The 20,470-nt window shown below is 27.0% G+C and overlaps 3 protein-coding genes across 3 annotated transcripts in view; 1 reads left to right on the forward strand and 2 right to left on the reverse strand.

Moving 5' to 3' along the window:
* Positions 1-1,680, forward strand: part of LOC105626378 (ATP-dependent RNA helicase SUV3 homolog, mitochondrial) — a 4,894-nt gene extending 3,214 nt beyond the window's left edge. The window contains exons 11-14 of the mRNA XM_012207682.1: positions 881-1,029; positions 1,110-1,231; positions 1,408-1,461; positions 1,553-1,680. Coding sequence (XP_012063072.1) covers positions 881-1,029; positions 1,110-1,231; positions 1,408-1,461; positions 1,553-1,680 — 453 coding nt within the window. The remainder of the gene's footprint in view (positions 1-880; positions 1,030-1,109; positions 1,232-1,407; positions 1,462-1,552) is intronic.
* A 3,401-nt stretch (positions 1,681-5,081) lies between these two features.
* LOC105626389 lies at positions 5,082-7,658 on the reverse strand. Its single transcript, XM_012207693.1, has 5 exons — positions 7,617-7,658; positions 7,373-7,472; positions 7,028-7,143; positions 5,618-5,732; positions 5,082-5,200 (listed from the first exon to the last, which is right to left on the reverse strand). The coding sequence occupies exons 1-5, from the start codon at positions 7,656-7,658 to the stop codon at positions 5,082-5,084; spliced, it is 492 nt and encodes a 163-aa protein (XP_012063083.1).
* A 2,985-nt stretch (positions 7,659-10,643) lies between these two features.
* Positions 10,644-18,480, reverse strand: LOC105626400 (serine protease 44-like). The gene is made up of 5 exons (XM_012207703.1): positions 18,119-18,480; positions 15,071-15,370; positions 14,064-14,332; positions 13,396-13,559; positions 10,644-11,162 (listed from the first exon to the last, which is right to left on the reverse strand). Exons 1-5 carry the CDS (start codon positions 18,478-18,480, stop codon positions 10,959-10,961), a joined length of 1,299 nt encoding a protein of 432 aa, XP_012063093.1. The 3' UTR covers positions 10,644-10,958.
* Between the last annotated feature and the right edge of the window lie 1,990 nt (positions 18,481-20,470).

Here is a 20,470-nt window from a genome sequence, read left to right on the forward strand (position 1 = left end):
ACGAACGAACGAACGAACGAACGAACGAACGAACGAACGAACGAACGAACGAACGAAGAAGAAGAGAGAGAGAGAGAGAGAGAGAGAGAGAGAGANAGNGAGAGAGAGAGAGAGAGAAAGAGGGTGAATCAGAGTCGTTGTATCAGCTTTTTACCCGATGTAAAAATAATTGGCACACATTATAATTTAATTAGGTATGAAGTCGATAATTTTTTCATAGAGTAAAAAGTTGGTTCAACGATTCTGATTCATCCTATATATTGTTTATACAGGGTGTCTGGAAATATTTCATAGGCAGATAGAGCGGACTAAACTGAGTCGAAAAGTCCTCTACCATTTTGTAAATTTCCCCAATAATTAATGAGATGTTAATCCTTAAAGATAGCCGAATACGTGCACTCGCCCGCCTACTACTGCGAAGTATATGCCTACTGATCGCTTAGCGCGCGGGGAGTTTGGGATTGGCTGGCAAGCGCCCCTCGCCGCACACTGCCGCAAGTTACCACAGCTCGGACGGCTTGCCAGGCTATCCTCGCTCCCCATGGCCCGCGCGCCAAACGATCGGTAGGCGTATACATTTCACAGTAGTACTCGGCTATCTTTAAGAATTAATATCTCGTTAACTATTGGGGAAATTTACAAAATGGTAAAGAACTTTTTGACTCAGTTTAATCTGCTCTACCTGCCCATGAAATATTTGGCAATTAATTCCAGATACCCTGTATAAATATTAAGCATTATATTACTTATATATCGATTGTTAATAATTAAAATTGTGGAAAAAGAATTGATATTAATATAAGATCTGCTTTATTTTTAGAAAATAAAATTTTAATTTTTATCCTTATGTTTCTAGTACATAAATATGTATTTTTTTCAGTTTGCACGTCAATACAGTAAAAATAATGCAATAACATTCAACTGGTTATGCCAACACATTGGATGGCCCTTTCAAATGCCAAGAACTATCATCGATCTAGCCCATTTGGAAGGCGTCTTTGATGTATTAGACCTTTATTTATGGCTAAGGTATAATGAGATTGTATTATTCTTAATTATGTTTCATTGTTTTTTTGACGTTTTTATTTTCATTATCTTATATTCTATAGTTATCGTTTCATGGACCTATTCCCGGATGCTGAAATGATCCGTGACATTCAGAAGGAACTCGATGCACTCATCGAGGCAGGAATAATTAAATTAACAACTTTATTATTCAATTCGGAAGCAGGTAAATGTGATTTTTTTTAAACATAAAATATTTATAATATAATTTAAAATCTTCTGCGCATAGAAATATAAGTTTGTGTTGGTTGTGCGTGCGTGCGTGCGTGTAATTGTATGTTACATCAAATTTGATTTATAATAATTGTGAAATATTTAACACAAAAAAAATTTTTTTTTTAGGTGAAGAAGTCGATAGTTTCGAGTTGCAGACGCAAAAGCAAAATTTCTATAGAGGTAAATCCTTTTATCATAATGCATAAAAAAACAACTCAATTGTGATGCTTGAGTGCTAAATTATACATCCAATGATTTTTAGATTTTAAAGGAACTGGTAAACGTGGTACAGGTAAAGGTAAATTGACTGAAAGATTAATAACGGAAGGACTCTTAACACCACAAATGTTACGTGAACTACAACACGAATGGATTATGTCAACAAAAAAGAAAAAATAATAAAACTACTGCATAGAAATGAAATATTAAAGGAAATTCTTTTATTGTGACCAATATAATTGTGAATGAAAAAAGTTTAATTAAGTTGATATAATATGAATAATGATATTAATTCTTTAAGAGTATTTTAATTTATTATAAATAATAGCATTGTTACAACTTTGTAAAAATCATGTCATTATAAGTATTTTCATATTTAGTGTATTGTTTTTATGTATTCTTTATGTATTCATATACATATACAAATGTATCCTTTTCGAAAATAAAATTTACAGAGCACAAAGTTTATGCACATATACACACACACACACACACACAAATATATATAAAAACTATTTTTCCTGTAAAAAAATGTCTATTTTTAGTTCATACATAAATTATGTACTCTACAGATTTTATTTTTGTAAATCGTTACATAGATATTGAGTATTGATAAAATATATTGAAGATTCTTTTCTCTTTCTCATTTTATATATTAAATAAATACCTATATTTATTTTAATCGGTCATAATTTATTTTGAAATGTAGGATAAATAATAAATTACATATATTTATTTATTAATATAAAATAATTAGAAAAGAAATTTTTGATATGTTTTAAAAATGTATATTATTGAATGTAACTGTCATATGAAAAAATTAATTTTAATATATAATGTACGTAATATAAAATTTTTGTTTACTTTGGCTTATTCATGGAAGGACCTCGGGTGTGTTCTTGCGCATATATTTGTAACAGCCAGAACATAATATCATATCCTGTATTGTGACGGTATATTTGAATTAGATATTGTTACTATTATTTTACTTATTTTTGTATTTCTAATTATATTTGCTTACTATATGTAATATATAATATATAGGATTCCCGGTGAGACTGTAATAATATTTCACAAGAAGATAGATGGAACTAAATTGAGTCGAAAAGTTCTCTGCCATTTTGCAATTTTCGCAATAGTTCAGGTATTAATTACTAAATATCGCTGAATATTTCAATAATTTTTTCCGAATTTACTCAAATACTATTAACTTTATAGAAAAACAGTGAGAGACAAAAATTTTTGTTTATTTTCTTTCGTAAAATTCTGAGAATTTTTTCCGAATTTTTTCCGAATTTTTTAATATCGTATTTTCTCATGTTAGTAAAAATAATTGCCAATATATAAGAAAATACAGTACTAAAAAGTTGATAAAAAATTCTGAAAAGATTTTCAGAACTTTATGAGAAGAAAATAAACAATTTTTATCTCTCACTGATTTTCTATAAAGTTGATAGTATTTGAATAAAACATTATTGAAACTCAATATTCAGCGATATTTAATAATTAATGTCTTGTTAATTATTACGAAAATTGCAAAATGGTAGAGGATTTTTCGATTCGGTTTAATACCATCTACCTTCCTGTAAATTATTGCTAGAGTCCGGACACCCGGTATAACTATTACCATTATAAAAGCACTTCCTCTAAGAAAACTTTCCAGAACCAGATAATATAAAATTTATTTCAGCAATAAATATGTACGTATAATGATCCTACAGATCATTTAAAAGTATTTCATGCGAATGTGATAATAAAATGATAAATTACTACTAATTTAAACTTACAGATTACAAGTATTTTATAAAAAAAGCTGCGCTTGGCTTAGCGCCGAGATACTACCGTGATATCTCCAGACATAACACACAGAGAATTACATATGCGATTTTTGTTTAAATTTTAGTTTTTCCAATTTTTGTATTATTTTTCCAAAGTTTATATTAATTTTATCAAGCCAATATCAATATATTGGTATTGGCTTGATAAAAATATTTCTTTATTTTCCAGCAAACGAGAATAGATTGAAATGAATTGAAATGGATTCAGATTTTCAAAAATATTTATTCACGAATGTTAAAATGAATGCTTTTCAATCCTGAATGCATTTTTATTCATTTATAGAAATTGCATGGAGCATATTTATGCCTTTCAATCTAAAAATAATATTAATTTTTTTGCGCATTGTGAATACTATTCAATTCAAAATTTTGAATAGGAAATGCAGTTTTTCAATCTAATTGCATCTAAATGAATCCAATTAAATCCAAAAAACGTATTCGCTATTTAAAATACGCATTCGGATAGAAAAAAATTTCAATCCATTTTAATCTATTCTCGTTTGTTGGGAACATTCCATGGCACAATTTCATTCATTAATTTCCTATAACAATTATTGCTTTAAACAATTACTCAACCTGCATACTATTATTCAACAGACGATTTTCATTTTTGCTTTTTTATTTATTAAATACAACATTATCAAATAAAAAATTATTTAATGTGAAAGTATATATCGATAGAGAAATATATGTTTATAATTTGTATTCCTCTGTGTGTGCGCGCGCGTGTGTGTGTGTGTGTGTGTGCGCGTATATGTCGATTTTAACTTTAAAAACTATTATCTTATAGCAATAAATTCTCCTTAGATACAATTTCTCCACTTTCTCTTACAGAAATTATTATAGACAAAATAGATAAATACATAATAGCATACATATCTTATTAGTTTTCTTTACATAAATATTATTAAATTTTAGAAAAATGATATTTAAATAATGAAAAATTTTATTATAAATATATCTCTAGAAAATATTTTTTCTATATCAATAAAAAATTTCCAAGTAATTTTTATTCTACCATTGAACGTATTCTAATAATTTTAGAAAATTAAGATGTAATAGATGAATTTTATACAGAAATAATAAAATAAGGAAGTTTCACTACATTAATTCAAAAGACTTTAATTCATATTACAATAACAGAAAGATATTATACTTATATAATAATAAAAATAAGAGATAAAAATGATTATTATATATTTATGTTAAAAAAGTTTTATAATAATGATATTACAAAAAAGTATAATATATTTTTATCAGTAAAAAAATTTTACATAAATAACGCTAAGTAAAAAATTTGATTTTATAAATGTTTTAAATTTAATTTAATTTAATTTAATTATATATAACTAAATGAAACATAATTTTTGTATATGCAACTTTATTAGAAAGATACAATTAGAGTGTTATAAAAAGTGTACATATAAATGTATACTTTTATTTAATATAAATATTGTATGTATACTGAGAAAAAAAATGCTGTTGATTCAATTAAAATCTATATTACGGATTGTCACTAACATAAGTAATTAATTCATGTATATTTTTATTGACACCTTAATTATTGAAATAATAATTTATGCCTTTATTTAATAAATAAAGGCATAAATTATTATAGATTATAAATTAATATAGACTTTAATTGAATTAACAGCATTTTTTGTCAGTTTTTATTACAGTTTTATATTAGTAACTATATGGATAATATTTAATTTTTGCATTTGATTGTATTTATATATTAATTTATTTCATTTCTGCTTTTTCTATTTCATGTTGTTGATGTTTCTGTTCCTCATAAGTAGTTTTTATAATACATACAAGCAGGGAGAAGCTTTTCTCACATTCTTGTGTAATATCTCTCACTGTACAAATAAAAATTCAAAATAATATAGTTAAAAGATTAAATATATAATATCATGTTTCCTACAGATATTGTATTTTTATAACAATTATAACATTCTAAAAGCATTATATAAGTACATAAAACGTACTAATAATTTTTTTTAATAATTTTTAATTCCTTATTTTTTGTTAGGGTAATTTATACAATATGTAAAAGAGGTAAAGTCTATATATTCTAGAAAATGAGAACTGTAGAATTTTTTAAAATTTATTATAAACTATAAATAATGTGTCACTTGTACAAGAAATTATAAAAGAAAAATATGTAATATCAGTAATTTTGCAACTGCATATTGAATTTCGGAAATTGTTCGAAACAAAAATTTTGTTGAACTGAACAATATAATAATATATATATAATTGAAGATATATCTTACCTTGTTTCATACATTTACCCGCAATTTGGTGCATAAAGGCTTCACGAGGATTATCAGAATACTCTATATTTATTCTTACATGAATTTGCCCTTCCTTAATGTTTGAATCTTCCATCTAACATTATTAAGAAGAAATTATGAATCAAAATAAAATATGAATTTATTTTATTTATTTTGCGCAATTTTTTTAAGCACTTTGTAAATTAAATAAATAAAACATATTTATTAAATTAAGTATGTTATAGCATAATATTTTTACTAATACCATATAATAACATCAACTTTTGTATAATTTTTTATCAACATTAAACATATATATGCAGCAATAAACATATATAGAAGCAAGGTCTCTATTATGAGATACCGAGTTCATTTTGGATAAATGCTATAAATCTATGGGCAGAATTTAAAAAAATAATAGGTCATTTGAAAAGAATTTAATAAGCTTTAAGATAACGTTATATAAAATTTAATTCAAATTCCATTTTTTTTTTAATTAAAGAAATGTAAAAAATGAGCAAATCACAAAGTCAAAAAATTGTGCTCCTAATATGAGATGCCCCGAGAAATCGAAGCAAAGTATATCAGTATTGCAATTAAAAAACTTTATTTCATGTTTCTGAAATACAAATAAATACAGCCAACGTGTGTGAAAAATGAGCATGCGATAGATTATAGATATACCCAGAACTCATCTTCAGATAATAGGAATCAAGCATCGCAGAAATAGGCACTTGACATTTATTCTGGTTGTCTTTTTTATTATTGTACAATAACATTTACTCTTTAGCAACAATTTTCATTATGATATAGGAGTATAGGTTATTTTATATTAGAAATATTCTGGGTATTTCATATTACGATTTTTACGCCTTATGGTTTTATGATCATTAAATCTAACTTCTGTAATTAAACAATTCAATATCCCGTATTTTTCTAGTACGATCTTATTCCATCACTACATGAAGAATTTATTGCCAAATATTTATTTATTAAATAATAAACAAGGTTTATCTCAATGAAACTTGAAGACATCCAAATTCTAAAATCTTTTTTTACAATGACTACAGGCATGATCTAATAATAAATTTTCTACTAAATAAATTTCTACTAAAAAAATTTTCTACTAAATAGTTTTCAATTCAAGAGCAATAAATTCATGGTGGAACCAATAGATAATGTTTATTAGTTTAGCAGAAATGCCGGTATCTCATATTAGGCGCCTATCTCATAATAGGGAGCTTTCCTTTATGTATAAACAACGCGTTTTATTAATTCATAATTATTACATTAGAAATTAAATTTCGAATAATTTAAAATTTTATTATTTATTATGATATATTAATCTTGCATTGTTGGACATTATATATATATATATAAAATATGTATAGCATATTTGAAAACACTTACTAAATTTTGTCTTTTTAAGATACACGCAATCCAGCAGCCTATTTTTCTTGTTTTTTCTTCATTTTCGAGTTGAGTAGGTAAGTCAGTTATCATGTCTTCGGGACTGTATAGATCAGCTAAAAAAATAAAACAATCAATGTAAAAGTCAGTTTTTGAAAAAAAAAAAGTTTAAATAAACATTACAAGATTGTAAGGAAAGTATTCAAATTGGTAAAACAAAATTTGAAAATTAAATTTAATTAAAAAATATATAATAATATAAAATATTAATTAGGGAATTTAGATGACGATCACAAGGATCTTCAATAATATGCTTCAATAATATGCAATAACAAAATAACTTACCATAAGTCACATTATTTTCAATCTGGCAAGCTTCAATGTCATCTCTAGTAGTTTCTATTAGATTTTTAATATTTTTTAATTCTATTGAGCTAGACTGAAACTTACAAAATATTTCATCTATTTTAGTTATTAATAGTTTTTAATACATATTATACAAAATTATAATTTTTAATACATATTATTATAAATAACTCTCTTGTAGTTTATTGAAATAGTTGAAGTAGTTTATTCACAGAATATTTACAGCAATTATTAAAATGCAGGCGTAAAGCACGAGACTTCTCATTTTACGTAGGTAATACGATATGATATCTTCACTGCAATAAGCGCAATTAATTAAAATAACGTTATCACGCGTATCACCGTATATATACTAGTTCACTCTCTTCGACAGATAAAACACATAGGTCAAAAGAAACAAGATTATAGATCATACAAATATCAATTATGTAACATTAATAGTGACAATTTACTATATGACAATGTTTTAATTACTACCTTATGATATAAATTGATATAAGTATACAAAATTAAATTAAGTACATAAAAGACTGAACGAATATTGAGTATAAAAGATTAAATCAACGGTAAAAGTCTAAAATACACGACATCTTATTTTGCTTTTTTGAGAACACCTTGTATACGCGTTGAAGTCTTCTAATATCGCTTTTCAATATCATCGGTAATACAAAAAATGTCTAGATTAGAGCTTCAAGATCATAGATCACATAAATTGAAGTACATACACAAAACAGAAAATATAATGATAAATAACTAATACAAAATTTTATTATTGTAAATATAAGTTGCTAAGATGGGAATTTCGCATACAGTTTTCTCACATATTTACAATTATCTCATATAAGTATATTTGTATTCTGATTAGTTGATCATTATTTTTTCACTGTTTGTGTTAAATAAATCAATAGTATGTGTTTATTTTTGCTTTAAATACTAGAATTTCTTTAGTTTTCCAGTGTGTAGCGTAATTCTGAGTTGATTGATTTCAATATTAATATTTTCTTTCTCTTTTAGCAATAAAAATGTATTCTGAATTCTTTTTGATAATCATTTTTACATGTTTTTATTTGGTACGATCATTTTGGTCTCTCAAGCTATTACTTCAAAATTCGTTTCTTCAAACCGCGGTGAAAATGTTTAAATGGTCGCATTCCCTCAATAAAAATTCAATATTATACTGGTTAAGATACTGGCTTTTAATACTGAAAATAATTATTTTCAGTATTAAAAATACTGTTAATACTGTTAATACTCAAAATAAATCATTAATTAGCCAGTATCATTATTAAATTTTTAGAAGGGTTTGTAATCTGCGCAGAACCGTATGAAATTCGTCTAAAAAACGAATAATATACCTGACTTCCTTCCATCATAAATTTATTATTTGTCGATAAATTTATCGTATATATATCGTATAAACTGAGATCCGATTCTGAAGTTCTACAAATGTACAATTTTACAATATTTTACTTTACAACACCTCGAATTATGTTTGTTTTATTCTAGTCCGCAGATCATCTAAAGAGCGAGATATTTTATTAAATAAATAATAGTTTAATATGAAAAAAATTCATTGAACTTAAATGTGATAAACAATGATTGTGCGTGCGTGGAATAATATACTTCTTTCAAATTATTAAAAAAATTATTTATATTTTTATAAATAGATCATTCTAAATACATAATAAATTTTATTAAATTATGTTTTTTTACAAATTAATTTTATCATGTATAAATTAGATATGAAAGTTTAAAGCTCTATGAGAAGACTTTGTAACCATTTGCATAAAAAAGAATAGGAAGTTACATTTTAGATTTTACCAAGCCAATATATAATTAATCAATTAAAAATTATTATATACTTTCATATATAGTTTTAATCATCTTGCACTAAATACTAGGTATGTCTAGATATAAAGTGTATTTGATCAATTTGTACAAATGGACGTATAGAGATTTATTTGAATTAAATTTGACGTATATTAAAATATAATTATATTTGGGTTATCAATTTTTGGGCCTTGGTGGGATTTTCACATAAAAATCTATTTTGTGTATGTCTGTAATTTCAGGTAATTAAAAATTTATCTGGAATTTTATTAAATTATATCTGATTTTTATTTGGAAATATATACTAATGGTTCAAACAAAAATTTCCAAAATTTTTAATATGTTTAATATGTTTATATGTTAATATGTTTAATGTATTGCACAGTAAAGTTAAATTATTATCTCTACTTAGAAATCTATTATTAATAAATCCTGAAAATAATTCGAAAATCCAGATAGAGAGATATATGAGAGCAATATATTAGAAAATCCACCCTTACTGAAAAAAAATCATGTCACAACGTTACATAATTTACATGTTTTAATTACATGATTTCATATTCATATAATTAAAACATGTAAATTACGTAATGAATTGTTCCAAATCAGTACGTAATTTTTTAAAATGTAATTTGAAAAATCATATGATATTAAAAATAATTTTATCCATCATGTGATTTTATAATTATTGAATTTTAAAGAATTGAATGATTGAAATAGAAAAAAAAAGAACATATTATCATGTGATTTTTCAAAATACATAATTTTAAAATCACTGATTTGGAACAATCAATTGTGTGATTTACATATTTTAATTTCATGATTTCATTATGCAATTGTGATGTGATTTTTTTCAATAGGAACAGTTTATAGCAATCGGACTCTTTTCTATATTTTCACTTATATACACTAATTCTATATTTTCATTTATATACAAACTTCCATGTATTAATGATTTAAGGTTAAATACGTCAATTCCATATATATATAAAACCACACACAACCAGTCTATATTAATGGTTTAATTTGGAAATCCATCAATAGTAACAATCGGATTTTATACGTCTATCTATTTATTCCACTTATTTTCACTTATGAACATCCATATACTAACGATTTAAAGTTAATTTTTGAAATATACCAGTATTTCCAATTAAGAGTAGATGATTAGGATATATCTGAAATTTCAAGTGACTTTAGAATATATTCACTTTTACAGACAAGTTAGTTTGGCCAAATGTGAATTTCAAGGTATGAATTTGATTATATCTGGCTATCTACTACAAAACCGCATTTGGCCAAATATGTGCCAATTCTTATTGGAACTTATTTGGAATTTAATGCAAGCATGATGGAATTTCGCCATAGTTTCAATAAGGAATGAGCATTATTACTGTTCTTTTGTTTTTAATAAACTTAATACTTTTAATAAACTTTTATTACTCGCTTGTGCGTCATATACAAAAAATATCATATGTTATTTTTTACAATGCTTATTTTTCATCATATACATACATCAATCAAAGTCATTTTTAAATGTATAATTCAAGCGACAAATATAAAAGAATGCAAATAAAGAGATTCACGGAATCCTATCGACTGTTAACGTAAGCTTATCAAACATCATATTTGTTGTCAATGTAGAATTATTTGATATAAAAGAACTCAATACTTAAATATTAATGGAATTATTTGTGATATGCTAAAATTAAAAAAAAATATTGGCATAGAGCAATCAGTTGGGATATTGATAAACACTGTTGTCCAAATTGTGGAAGGCCATTTGTTCGTCGATCCATTGACGACCATAGGCTATATTAGCATAAACGCCGGGAGTTCCATTCTCGCCACAGCCAAGACCCCAGGCTACGATACCAGCTTGAACGTATTTAGCTGGATCATTCCTTAATGGGCACACGAGAGGACTTCCACCGTCGCCCTACAACGAAAAGATTTTTAAAAATCATTTTTATCTAATCGCATGCAAAATAGAAAAAACATGGAAGTTTCTTCATAGAAAATTGTAAACAAAAGGTCACGCTTAATTCTGTATTTAGCACCAGCTTCCAAATAATTATTCCAGTTTTTATGCTCTTCTTTTTTTAAATATAAACAATAAATAAAATATAAATTCCTGCTCAAAATTGTCAAAACAATTAGATTTAAAAATAGATTTAAAAAAGTGAGTAAAAGTAAGATAAAAAACATTTTATTTATTATGACATCAAGTCCACCATCAGAATGTTAATATTAAAACAATATCAAATATATCGAACGTTTCGATTTCTTCAGCCATTATAAAAGAACAAAAATGAAAAAAATAATTTAGAATAATAATTGGATATTAGAAAAATCACAATTGAAACATATCAAATGAAACCATATAAAAGTGTTAGACATTATAAAGAATATCAATATGAATAAATTAGTTATGTTAAACTAATAAATCTTCATGTCAGTGAATAGTTAAAATTAAATCCGATACTGTTTCATTGTTCAAAAGCGAAAAAAATAGCGTCTGTATGAGTTAAAACGTCAGTCATGTAAATTATGCAAAAATTAAAATTCTAAGATAACTATAAATATATCAGTATACTATAAATATATCAGTAATTAATTCGGTGCCTTTTTTTATGAAATTCAAAGTTATTTATATAAAGACAAGTACATTTAATATTCGAAACGATCGAAATAGGTAGTAATCCGACAAGGCGAGATCTGGTTCGCATGAAGAAGAACTTCCTAGCCCAATGTAAAGATAACGTCCTTATATAGTTCCTTTCGAGATACATGAATATCATGCTGTAAAATCACTTGCTTGTTTCCGCTGCCAGTATAAGGCCTTTTTTGCTCCACATACAATACGCATATAATCAAATATAAGTTATTGTTAATAGTATTCCGTATCAGTAACAATTTGGCGAAGAATTCAGGCCAGAATTCAATAAACTCGTAATGCACCCTTCATATCCCATTAAATACTCAGCAAAACATTTTTTTGCATGAATATAAGTTTCGGAGTCAATGTAAACAGTTCGCCGGGATTTACCCGATTTACAATGATTTTCTGCGTTTAGGTTTATCGTATGATAACCTCATTTCTCATCAGCAATAATTTTGTACAGAAAATCTTTTTTTTGAAATCGGATCAGCAAAGACAGATTGCCATATCGAATCTTCGCTAATTGTTTTCCGGACTCAGGTTGTGCGGAATCCACCTACCCTCCTTCTGAATTTTATCGAGTTTGACGATGAGATATATATGTTGAGTAATTCTGAGTTGTAATGCAAGCTCCTATTGAGTTTGAGAGAAATTTTCAATGAACAATTATTCGTCGTCGAATTTTTATGATTGACTTGAATGTTGTCGAATCGAAAAATGAAAATCCATTTCGAAACCTCTAGCACTTTTTATATGTTTTACGTGTTACAACATCTTCATTTAAAGCGGTACAAATCATTTCCATAGCTTCAGCAACATTTTTCTTTAATTGAAATATGAAAAGAATGCAGTACCTCAAATGCTACTTATCGAATGCCATTTTCGATCTAATTGTCCAATAAGCTTACAATTAGTATTATTGATATATAATATGATTAGTAAGTCGAAAATGGAAGACTTTTGCGCTACTTAGGTATATATCTTTAGTTTTGAGAACTTAGTGGTACACACTTACAAATCATAAAAGAGCAGGAAACTATTTAGTTCTAAAATTATAGGAGTTATAACTCACGAAATGTAAATAAGGCGAATTAATTTGTACATCTAATGTATATTAATCAAAAATTATGTCAATATTATAAAAATATATTCTATATATTCCTTATATTTGATGTTGTTTTAATACCAACATTTCTGATAATAAACTTGATATCATAATAAATTAAATTTTTGATCTTATTTTTGCTCTATCTTTTTAAATATAATTGTTTATAAACAATAAAATATAATTATAGAAGCAAGGAAGTTAGAAAACATTCAATGTTGTTTATCAAGCAGATTTTATAAGAACAGATTCTCGATTTTGATTTTTTGATTCAAAGGAAATTTGAAGGTCTCTATAATTTTGTATCTCTCTGAATCATTAAAGTTGTATATCGTTACATGAGAATAAGACTTTATGGAATTTTTTGAGCTTAAAGAATTTTTGTGAAACATATTTCAAATATACCTTGCAGGTATCTTTTCCTGCTTCTCCACCCGCGCAGATAAAACTTTTGTCTAGTAGAAAGTATTTTCCCAATCTGGTGGTACGCATAACGTCTTGACACGTATTATGTTGTACTATAGGAAGCTCTACCTTCTTTAAGATCACTTGGTAACGTCCCTCTTTGCCTATAATTAAATTTCATTAATTAAAACCCATTATATTATATTGTTATATTATTATATAATTATTATATAATTATTTCAAAATAATGAAAAGATTTTAAAGAATATAAATCAAAGAGACGAGATGCCTATAAGAACATTATATAGCTTTTTGCATGTTAAACTTTAAATGAATCTAAATTAAATTTAATATAAATATTTCGATTCACAATTTTGAGTTATCTTCAATAAATAATCGTCTATCAGAGATTATATGTTCACACAGATCATTGTAGAAATCACTTATGACATGTACTGTGACACTGAAATGATGTTAGCATTGTTGAATTAAATATTATTTTGTATCATTATTATTTAAATATTCAGGTCGCTCTATATCATTATTAACCGATTGTTAAACAGAAGCAATTATTTTTAAAAAATAATATATTAAATTAAAGATATTGTTAAGAGATTCAATCGATCAATATTTATTTCTTTACATAATGTAACATGCAAAAGGCGTACCGAATATGTCTTTTCCCCATCCGCTGGCGAAACATCTGGATCCGTCGAAGTTTGCGTTTATTTCAGCGAGACATACGACATCAACGTTTTCCGCATATTCAACTGGAGTTTTCAGGATCAGGATGGCGTAATCGTTGTAAAGCGCACCAGAATGGAAGCCTTCGTGAACCACGATTTTTTCGACTTCGCGGTCTTGATGTGGATAGATTTCATTCTTCGTCTGCGTATCCCATTCTCCCGCACGAACTTTCAGCTCCTGTGGCTGTTTCCTATTTAATCGGAATACACTATTAATCTTTTACTAGCAATATTACTCTTTCCAGGCGCAGTTGATTTTTTTATTATAAATTTTAAGAAAATAAATACATAATGGGATTTAGTATCAGCCTCTAAAAAAACTTTGTAATGTTGAAATTGTGTGTACGACGATACCATTATCTAATTGTTTGTTTCGTTGCTAAAGCCCATTTTAACAACTCACGATTAACTCTTAATCGAGGTTCAATTTATTCATTATCTCTTTTCAATTCTAGAATTGGAAAGAGGTGAGAAATAAGTTGAACCTCTGTTAAGAATTAACAGAGGTTGTGAAAATGAGCCAAAGACAAATAAAAGTACATATATGTGCTCTTAGCAACCCGTAATGCAGACAACATAAGATTTTATACAAATAAAAAATTTGGATATTTTTCATATGTTTTACATATATTTTTAATGCTAATTGTAAGCATGTAAAGATATTATTTTTAAAAAGATTTTTCAGTATTTTATATTACTTTTTTAAATGAATAAAATAAATTTTTTTTAATGAATAAAAAAATAACAAACAAAATATTTATTCGAATGTACTTAACTGAATCAGAATGTACTTAACTGAATCAGAGCTGTTTATCCATACTCTGATATATAAACTTGAAATCAGTTTTATTAACTAAGGTTATCGAATAACTGTTTGCAAACATGTTATTTATTATCACAAACATATTCATTGCAAACTGACTACTGACCCATTGACGCAATGAGCTGCAGTGAGAACGGCCTGCCTGTGAATAAGAGCTCCGCCACATTGATAAACATTCAATTTCTGACCATTGCTGCCAATAGCCTCTTCTTTCAAAATAGCCACCATCCATGGAAATTCGCCGAATTGGGCCTCATTATCGGTTTGACCGGTGATTCTGAAACCGACTCCTTGAGCGTGTCGTTGTCCACATCCTTTCCTACCAATTGGTTCAGGCGTGGATGGTGGCTGCAGATCCGGCGGTTTACAGCAAACATCCAAGTAATTATCGCATACTCCAAGACCTCTAAATATTCCAAAATACGATTGTAAAAACGTAAGGCTCAGTTATTTTAATTAATTTTTTTTTACAATACAAATAGATCACGTTTATTCACATAAATGAGATAGTAATAGAAAAGAAAGCTTATCTAAGAGAAGAATATTTCTAAGAGAGATTAATAATATCTATACAGATTTTTTTTGCAACTTAACCCTTTTAAACTTTAAATTTTGACGGCATTTTAAGTGCAATATTTTACTGACAATTTATTAAATTACTTTTCTTTTAATTTGCTAAACATTGAGAAATCATCAATTAAAAATTCTTCTGTTAATTTAAAGTTCTTCTGCAGTTAAAATTAACTGCAAGAAGAACATAAATTTAACGATATCATCTTGAAAACAATTTAAATATTAAATCATTAAAATTATTAAAAAAAAACAATTGTAATTTTCAACAATTACATATTTCTTCTCCAATTTAATTTTATATTTAATTAATTAAATCAATATTAATTTTATGTAATGTGACAATAAAGTTCAATATGTGTCTTATAATGAATATTATAAGAAAATATGCACCACTTAATTAATATACAAATGACATTTGTTCTCTAAAATATTCATCTCTAGAGACAATATACTTCTAATGTTTACAAAATTGATGTTTACAAAAATTCTATGAAAAATCATCTTTAGATATCGCCTTAAGTTGTTATACGATTTTGATTCAAATGTGTACGGCAACTCTTGAATTCAGCGTTACCGTTTTGAATTTGTTTACGTTTACAAGGCTCGATTTACGCTAAAGTTAACATCAATGTTAAGAAACTGATCATAATTATTCCTCTAAAGAATGAAATGATTGTGATTGACCAGTTTCATAACATCGATGTAACTTCGGCGTAGATCGAACCATGTAAACGTAGAGACTTCTATTTTCCCTACTCCTCCGACCTTGCTCCTGTAGACTTCTTTTTGTTCTAAAATTCTAAATTAAAGAAGGCCAAAAAAGATTCGACTTACAAACATTTTAAATATTCAGAACCGTGTGACAACAAAACTTTATCCAAAGATGATTTTTCACAGAGTTTCTGCAAGCTGTACAAACATTGTCAGAAATTTATGATTATGATATTTCTAGAGAGAATTACTTTAAAAAACAATCAAAGTATTTGTATATTGATTAAATAGTGTTTATTTTTTCATAATATTCACCGAATTTTATTGTCGCACTACATATATACATCAAATAAAATTGTGTTTAGAATGAAAACGATATATATTATCCAGAGGAATTTCATTGTCCAAAGATAGTCTCATGCGGCGAGAAAAGTAAAATGGCGTGCTAAAAACAATAAACCTAAATTGAAAAGCATCAAAGAGAATATTTATTAAATCTAATTTTAACAAGACAAAAATATCTATTATATATATACACATAATAATGTCTACATATACATAGATTCTACCATGCACAAAGAGCATTTATAGCGGAAGCTAATCATAAATAGCATCGACTTCCGATTCCGCGGTAATTAATTCTGATCGTGATACATGTTCCTAATATTTCGATTCCCAACTTGATCTGCAACTTTAATTGCAACGATTATTCTATTTCACAATTGAAACGTCATTTTTTTGAAATATATATTATATTATAACACAATACCTTCAATAAAGGTCAATCGTCATATAAAATGTAATTACATTTAATTTAATGATTTTATATAATTATATAATTACGTCATTTATGAGAGTGTGTATTATATTGATGTGTTGTATTGTGTCGAGCACCGCATAACAAAAGGAATCGCTAATTCTTCCTGATTTAGCAACATCGGTATAGCAATGTTTCCGCTTTCCTAACACAGTTACTCTCCGTGTACGGTTCAAACTACTTTATAACTACCATGCCATAATCATATTTAACGACACTTATTTATTGTGCATTACGGAGACTTAAATAAAGTGATAAATAATATTGAAGTGAAAATTCATAGCAAAAATTCTTGTAACAGAATGTCGTGATATTTTATAAGTACCATTTTCCGTAAAAAAAAACATCTTTACAATAACAAATAAAAAATATCTTAAAAAATATAAAGAATTTGCGTTTCGCGAGTTTCCTCCGTGTCCAGATCCATTCTTGGAATGTCAACGTTCCATAACAAGGCTACTCCTCGCTCTAATGAAGTGGACTGCAAGGTTCACGTTAGCATTCCAAGAATGGATTTGAACACGGAGAAAACTCGCGAAACGCAAAATCTTTATATAGAAGAAAGCACCCATGGAAGTCTCAAGAATATTATCTTAAAAAATATTTTATTTACTAAAGAATCGAAAAAATATCTAATTTAAGAAAAAATTACAGTATTATTTAAAAAAAATAATTATAAATAAATCAGAAGGAATGTATGTGTGTATGTAGAGTATATATATTTTTTTAAATTTAAAAGTATACATTTAAATGAGAGATCATATTAATTATCACTATCTTGGTAATGAAAGAAAAAGTCATGCATTATCGGATACCAATACCAATTTAGTAATTTAATTGAAAACGAGAAAATTTATGCGAGTATATTCTAAAAAGCTACTAATTATTGTTGCATATGATTATACCAAAACCAATCGTTAAAGTTTTCTTCGATTTTACAATACTAAAAGAGGTTCACGTTTATCTGTGAATGAAAATTTCACAGCATGCTGTGATCCATCGCCATCCGGTAGAAAACCAGTCGAGACTCCGATCTTTGGTCAATAAACTCACCCCGAAGGCTTCTCATCCTTATCACCAAAATCGGACCTGATATCGATGATGCCGATTCCATTATCCAAGATCTTGCCTTCTTTGCACTGATAATAAGGCACACATTCGCAGTCATCAGGTTTCGAAGGTGTTTGATTCGCAGTGCCGAGGATAACATTTGGAGAAGTAGTGGTGGTAACGTTACTGAAGATGTCTTTAATAAGGCTATCGACGTCGCCGCCTATTGCGGGTACCTTCTGAGGGGTCGTTGTAGCATTTGGAAATGCTTGGGCGATGAGGTCGGCGAGACTACCTTTTTCTTGCGGCAACGCCGTCACGAAAGTCACGCCGATCAAGGTCAATGCAGAAACCAGTTGCCGCATGATTTGCGCCAAGGATTCTTGGCTAAAACAAATACGAAAAATGGTGTAATATCTTAAAGGCTGTATTGCGGAACAATCATATCTAAACCGATTTTACGATCTGCCAAACTTCATAATGGCAATCACAAAGAAGAAATACCTTCTTTTTGAAGCTATAAATAGCGATGATACACCGATGCCTCACTCTAAGGTAAAAAAAAAAGAAAAAAATAAATAATGCAAATTAAGTAGCTCGAGAAATCTTTAATCACATTTATCTTTCGTGCGATCATTAACATGAAGCAATTTTGTCTTCGGTAATTCTCAGTTATCATCGAGAAGCATTATTGAATAAAATGCACTTTGTAGTAGATAACATGAATATGTTGCGTCAACAAAAGAAAGGATATATAATAAATTTATGTGTGGAAATAGTTTTGACATCACTGGTGAATTTTTTAAAGAACACTTAAAGTTGCATTATATGAAACGAGCTTACTACTTTATATTTTTTCTTATTACAATCGAACTTGTCTCCATAATAAAAATCTTTTTATTATGAAAAAAAATTAGATTTCAAAGTTATAATAATTATAGAATAATAAAGAAGTAGAAATATCAGTATAATATGTATATGTCCTATGTGTTCGATAATCTATATACACATAATTTTTCTATTTCTCGGGATTCTCCCGAGTTGTCGGAAATGAGATTAAATCATATTATGCGTTCTACAATTCTGAGCGTAATGAGCCATAAAGAAATTTGTTATCTAATCAAAACAAAGAAAATGCAACTTTTAATACACATATAAAGCTGCCTGTTCGAATTTAGTTGGAATTTTTAGTTATCTAACAGATTCTAACAGTTAATTATAATAGATAATTATAACAAATGTTGATATTAATGACATTTACACATGCAGTTACTTAAAATTAATTAATATCGTGTGTCTCTCTCTTCTCTCTCTCTCTCTCTCTCTCTCTCTCCCTCCCTCCCTCTCTCTCTTTGATCTGATGTATATATAACGTATTACGAATTCTATTTCAAAAAAATATTAATGTATAATAAAAATAATATTTTTTATAAAATAGAATTCATAACTTTATATATGTATAGACACAGCAGATCAAAAGATTAATTAATTTTAAAGTAATTGATGAATATACCTATTATATATTTTACTATTTTATTATCTTCTTATTTTTGTATATTTTACTAATACATCTAAGATAGTCTTCTAATTATAACAATAACAATAAAATTATTAAATTTTCATTAAATCTGAAAGAAAATACTAGATCCTTCGAACAACTTATATTTATAATTTTTCCAAAAAAAAGAAAATCATGAAATACATATGACGCAATAATTTGGCTACATTTATCCAGAACTCTTGATGCATTCAGATAATTAACATTATCTGCAAGGTGCTTCCGCAATAAAGATGCACATGGACATTCGTCATCACTTACATAAATATTCGTTAACATTATTTTCTTTATTTAATTTGTGCATAAACACACTCTGATAGATGTATTGCGAAGCTAGAAATGTTTTGCCACTTATTTCGAGCTTTTATTTTTTTACCACATGAATCCGATTAATTTGATAATTGATACGTTGATAATTACACAATAATACTGTAGTAAGTTATATAATATATCTATTACAAAGTCTTCTTACAGAAAATATATTTAAAATTACTTGCCACTAACCTTTCTGTGATATATATTTCGCAAATCAGTACGAACATATTTTGTTCGTACGTACATTAAATCAGTATCAGTTTCCAACTATTTATAGCTCAAAAATTACACGAATTTTAAATTAAGAAGTTATGAAAGAAAATTATATATAATAAGATGATTTTGAGAATTTTATATGTCGAAATTATATAATCATTGCATTAATGTAATAAATGCGATCATATGTTAAGGCAGAAAAATAGATTCGATATTATTAAGCATATTCAAATATAATTTAGATTATGATTTCTCTCTCTCTCTCT

Source organism: Atta cephalotes, assembly GCF_000143395.1.
Source record: "Atta cephalotes unplaced genomic scaffold scaffold00001, whole genome shotgun sequence".
In the NCBI taxonomy this organism is placed as follows: Eukaryota; Metazoa; Arthropoda; class Insecta; order Hymenoptera; family Formicidae; genus Atta; species Atta cephalotes.

Coding starts and splice junctions, on each gene's coding strand:
- LOC105626389 (XM_012207693.1), bottom strand. CDS start 7,658: ATGAGAAGTCTCGTGCTTTACGCCTGCATTTTAATAATTGCT. Junction 7,473..7,616: donor CCTGCATTTTAATAATTGCT/GTAAATATTCTG, acceptor ATATTTTGTAAG/TTTCAGTCTAGCTCAATAGA. Junction 5,733..7,027: donor TCTTAAAAAGACAAAATTTA/GTAAGTGTTTTC, acceptor TAATAATGTTAG/ATGGAAGATTCAAACATTAA.
- LOC105626400 (XM_012207703.1), bottom strand. CDS start 18,480: ATGCGGCAACTGGTTTCTGCATTGACCTTGATCGGCGTGACTTTCGTG. Junction 15,371..18,118: donor AAGGATGAGAAGCCTTCGGG/GTGAGTTTATTG, acceptor TGGAATATTTAG/AGGTCTTGGAGTATGCGATA. Junction 14,333..15,070: donor GCAGCTCATTGCGTCAATGG/GTCAGTAGTCAG, acceptor CCGATTAAATAG/GAAACAGCCACAGGAGCTGA.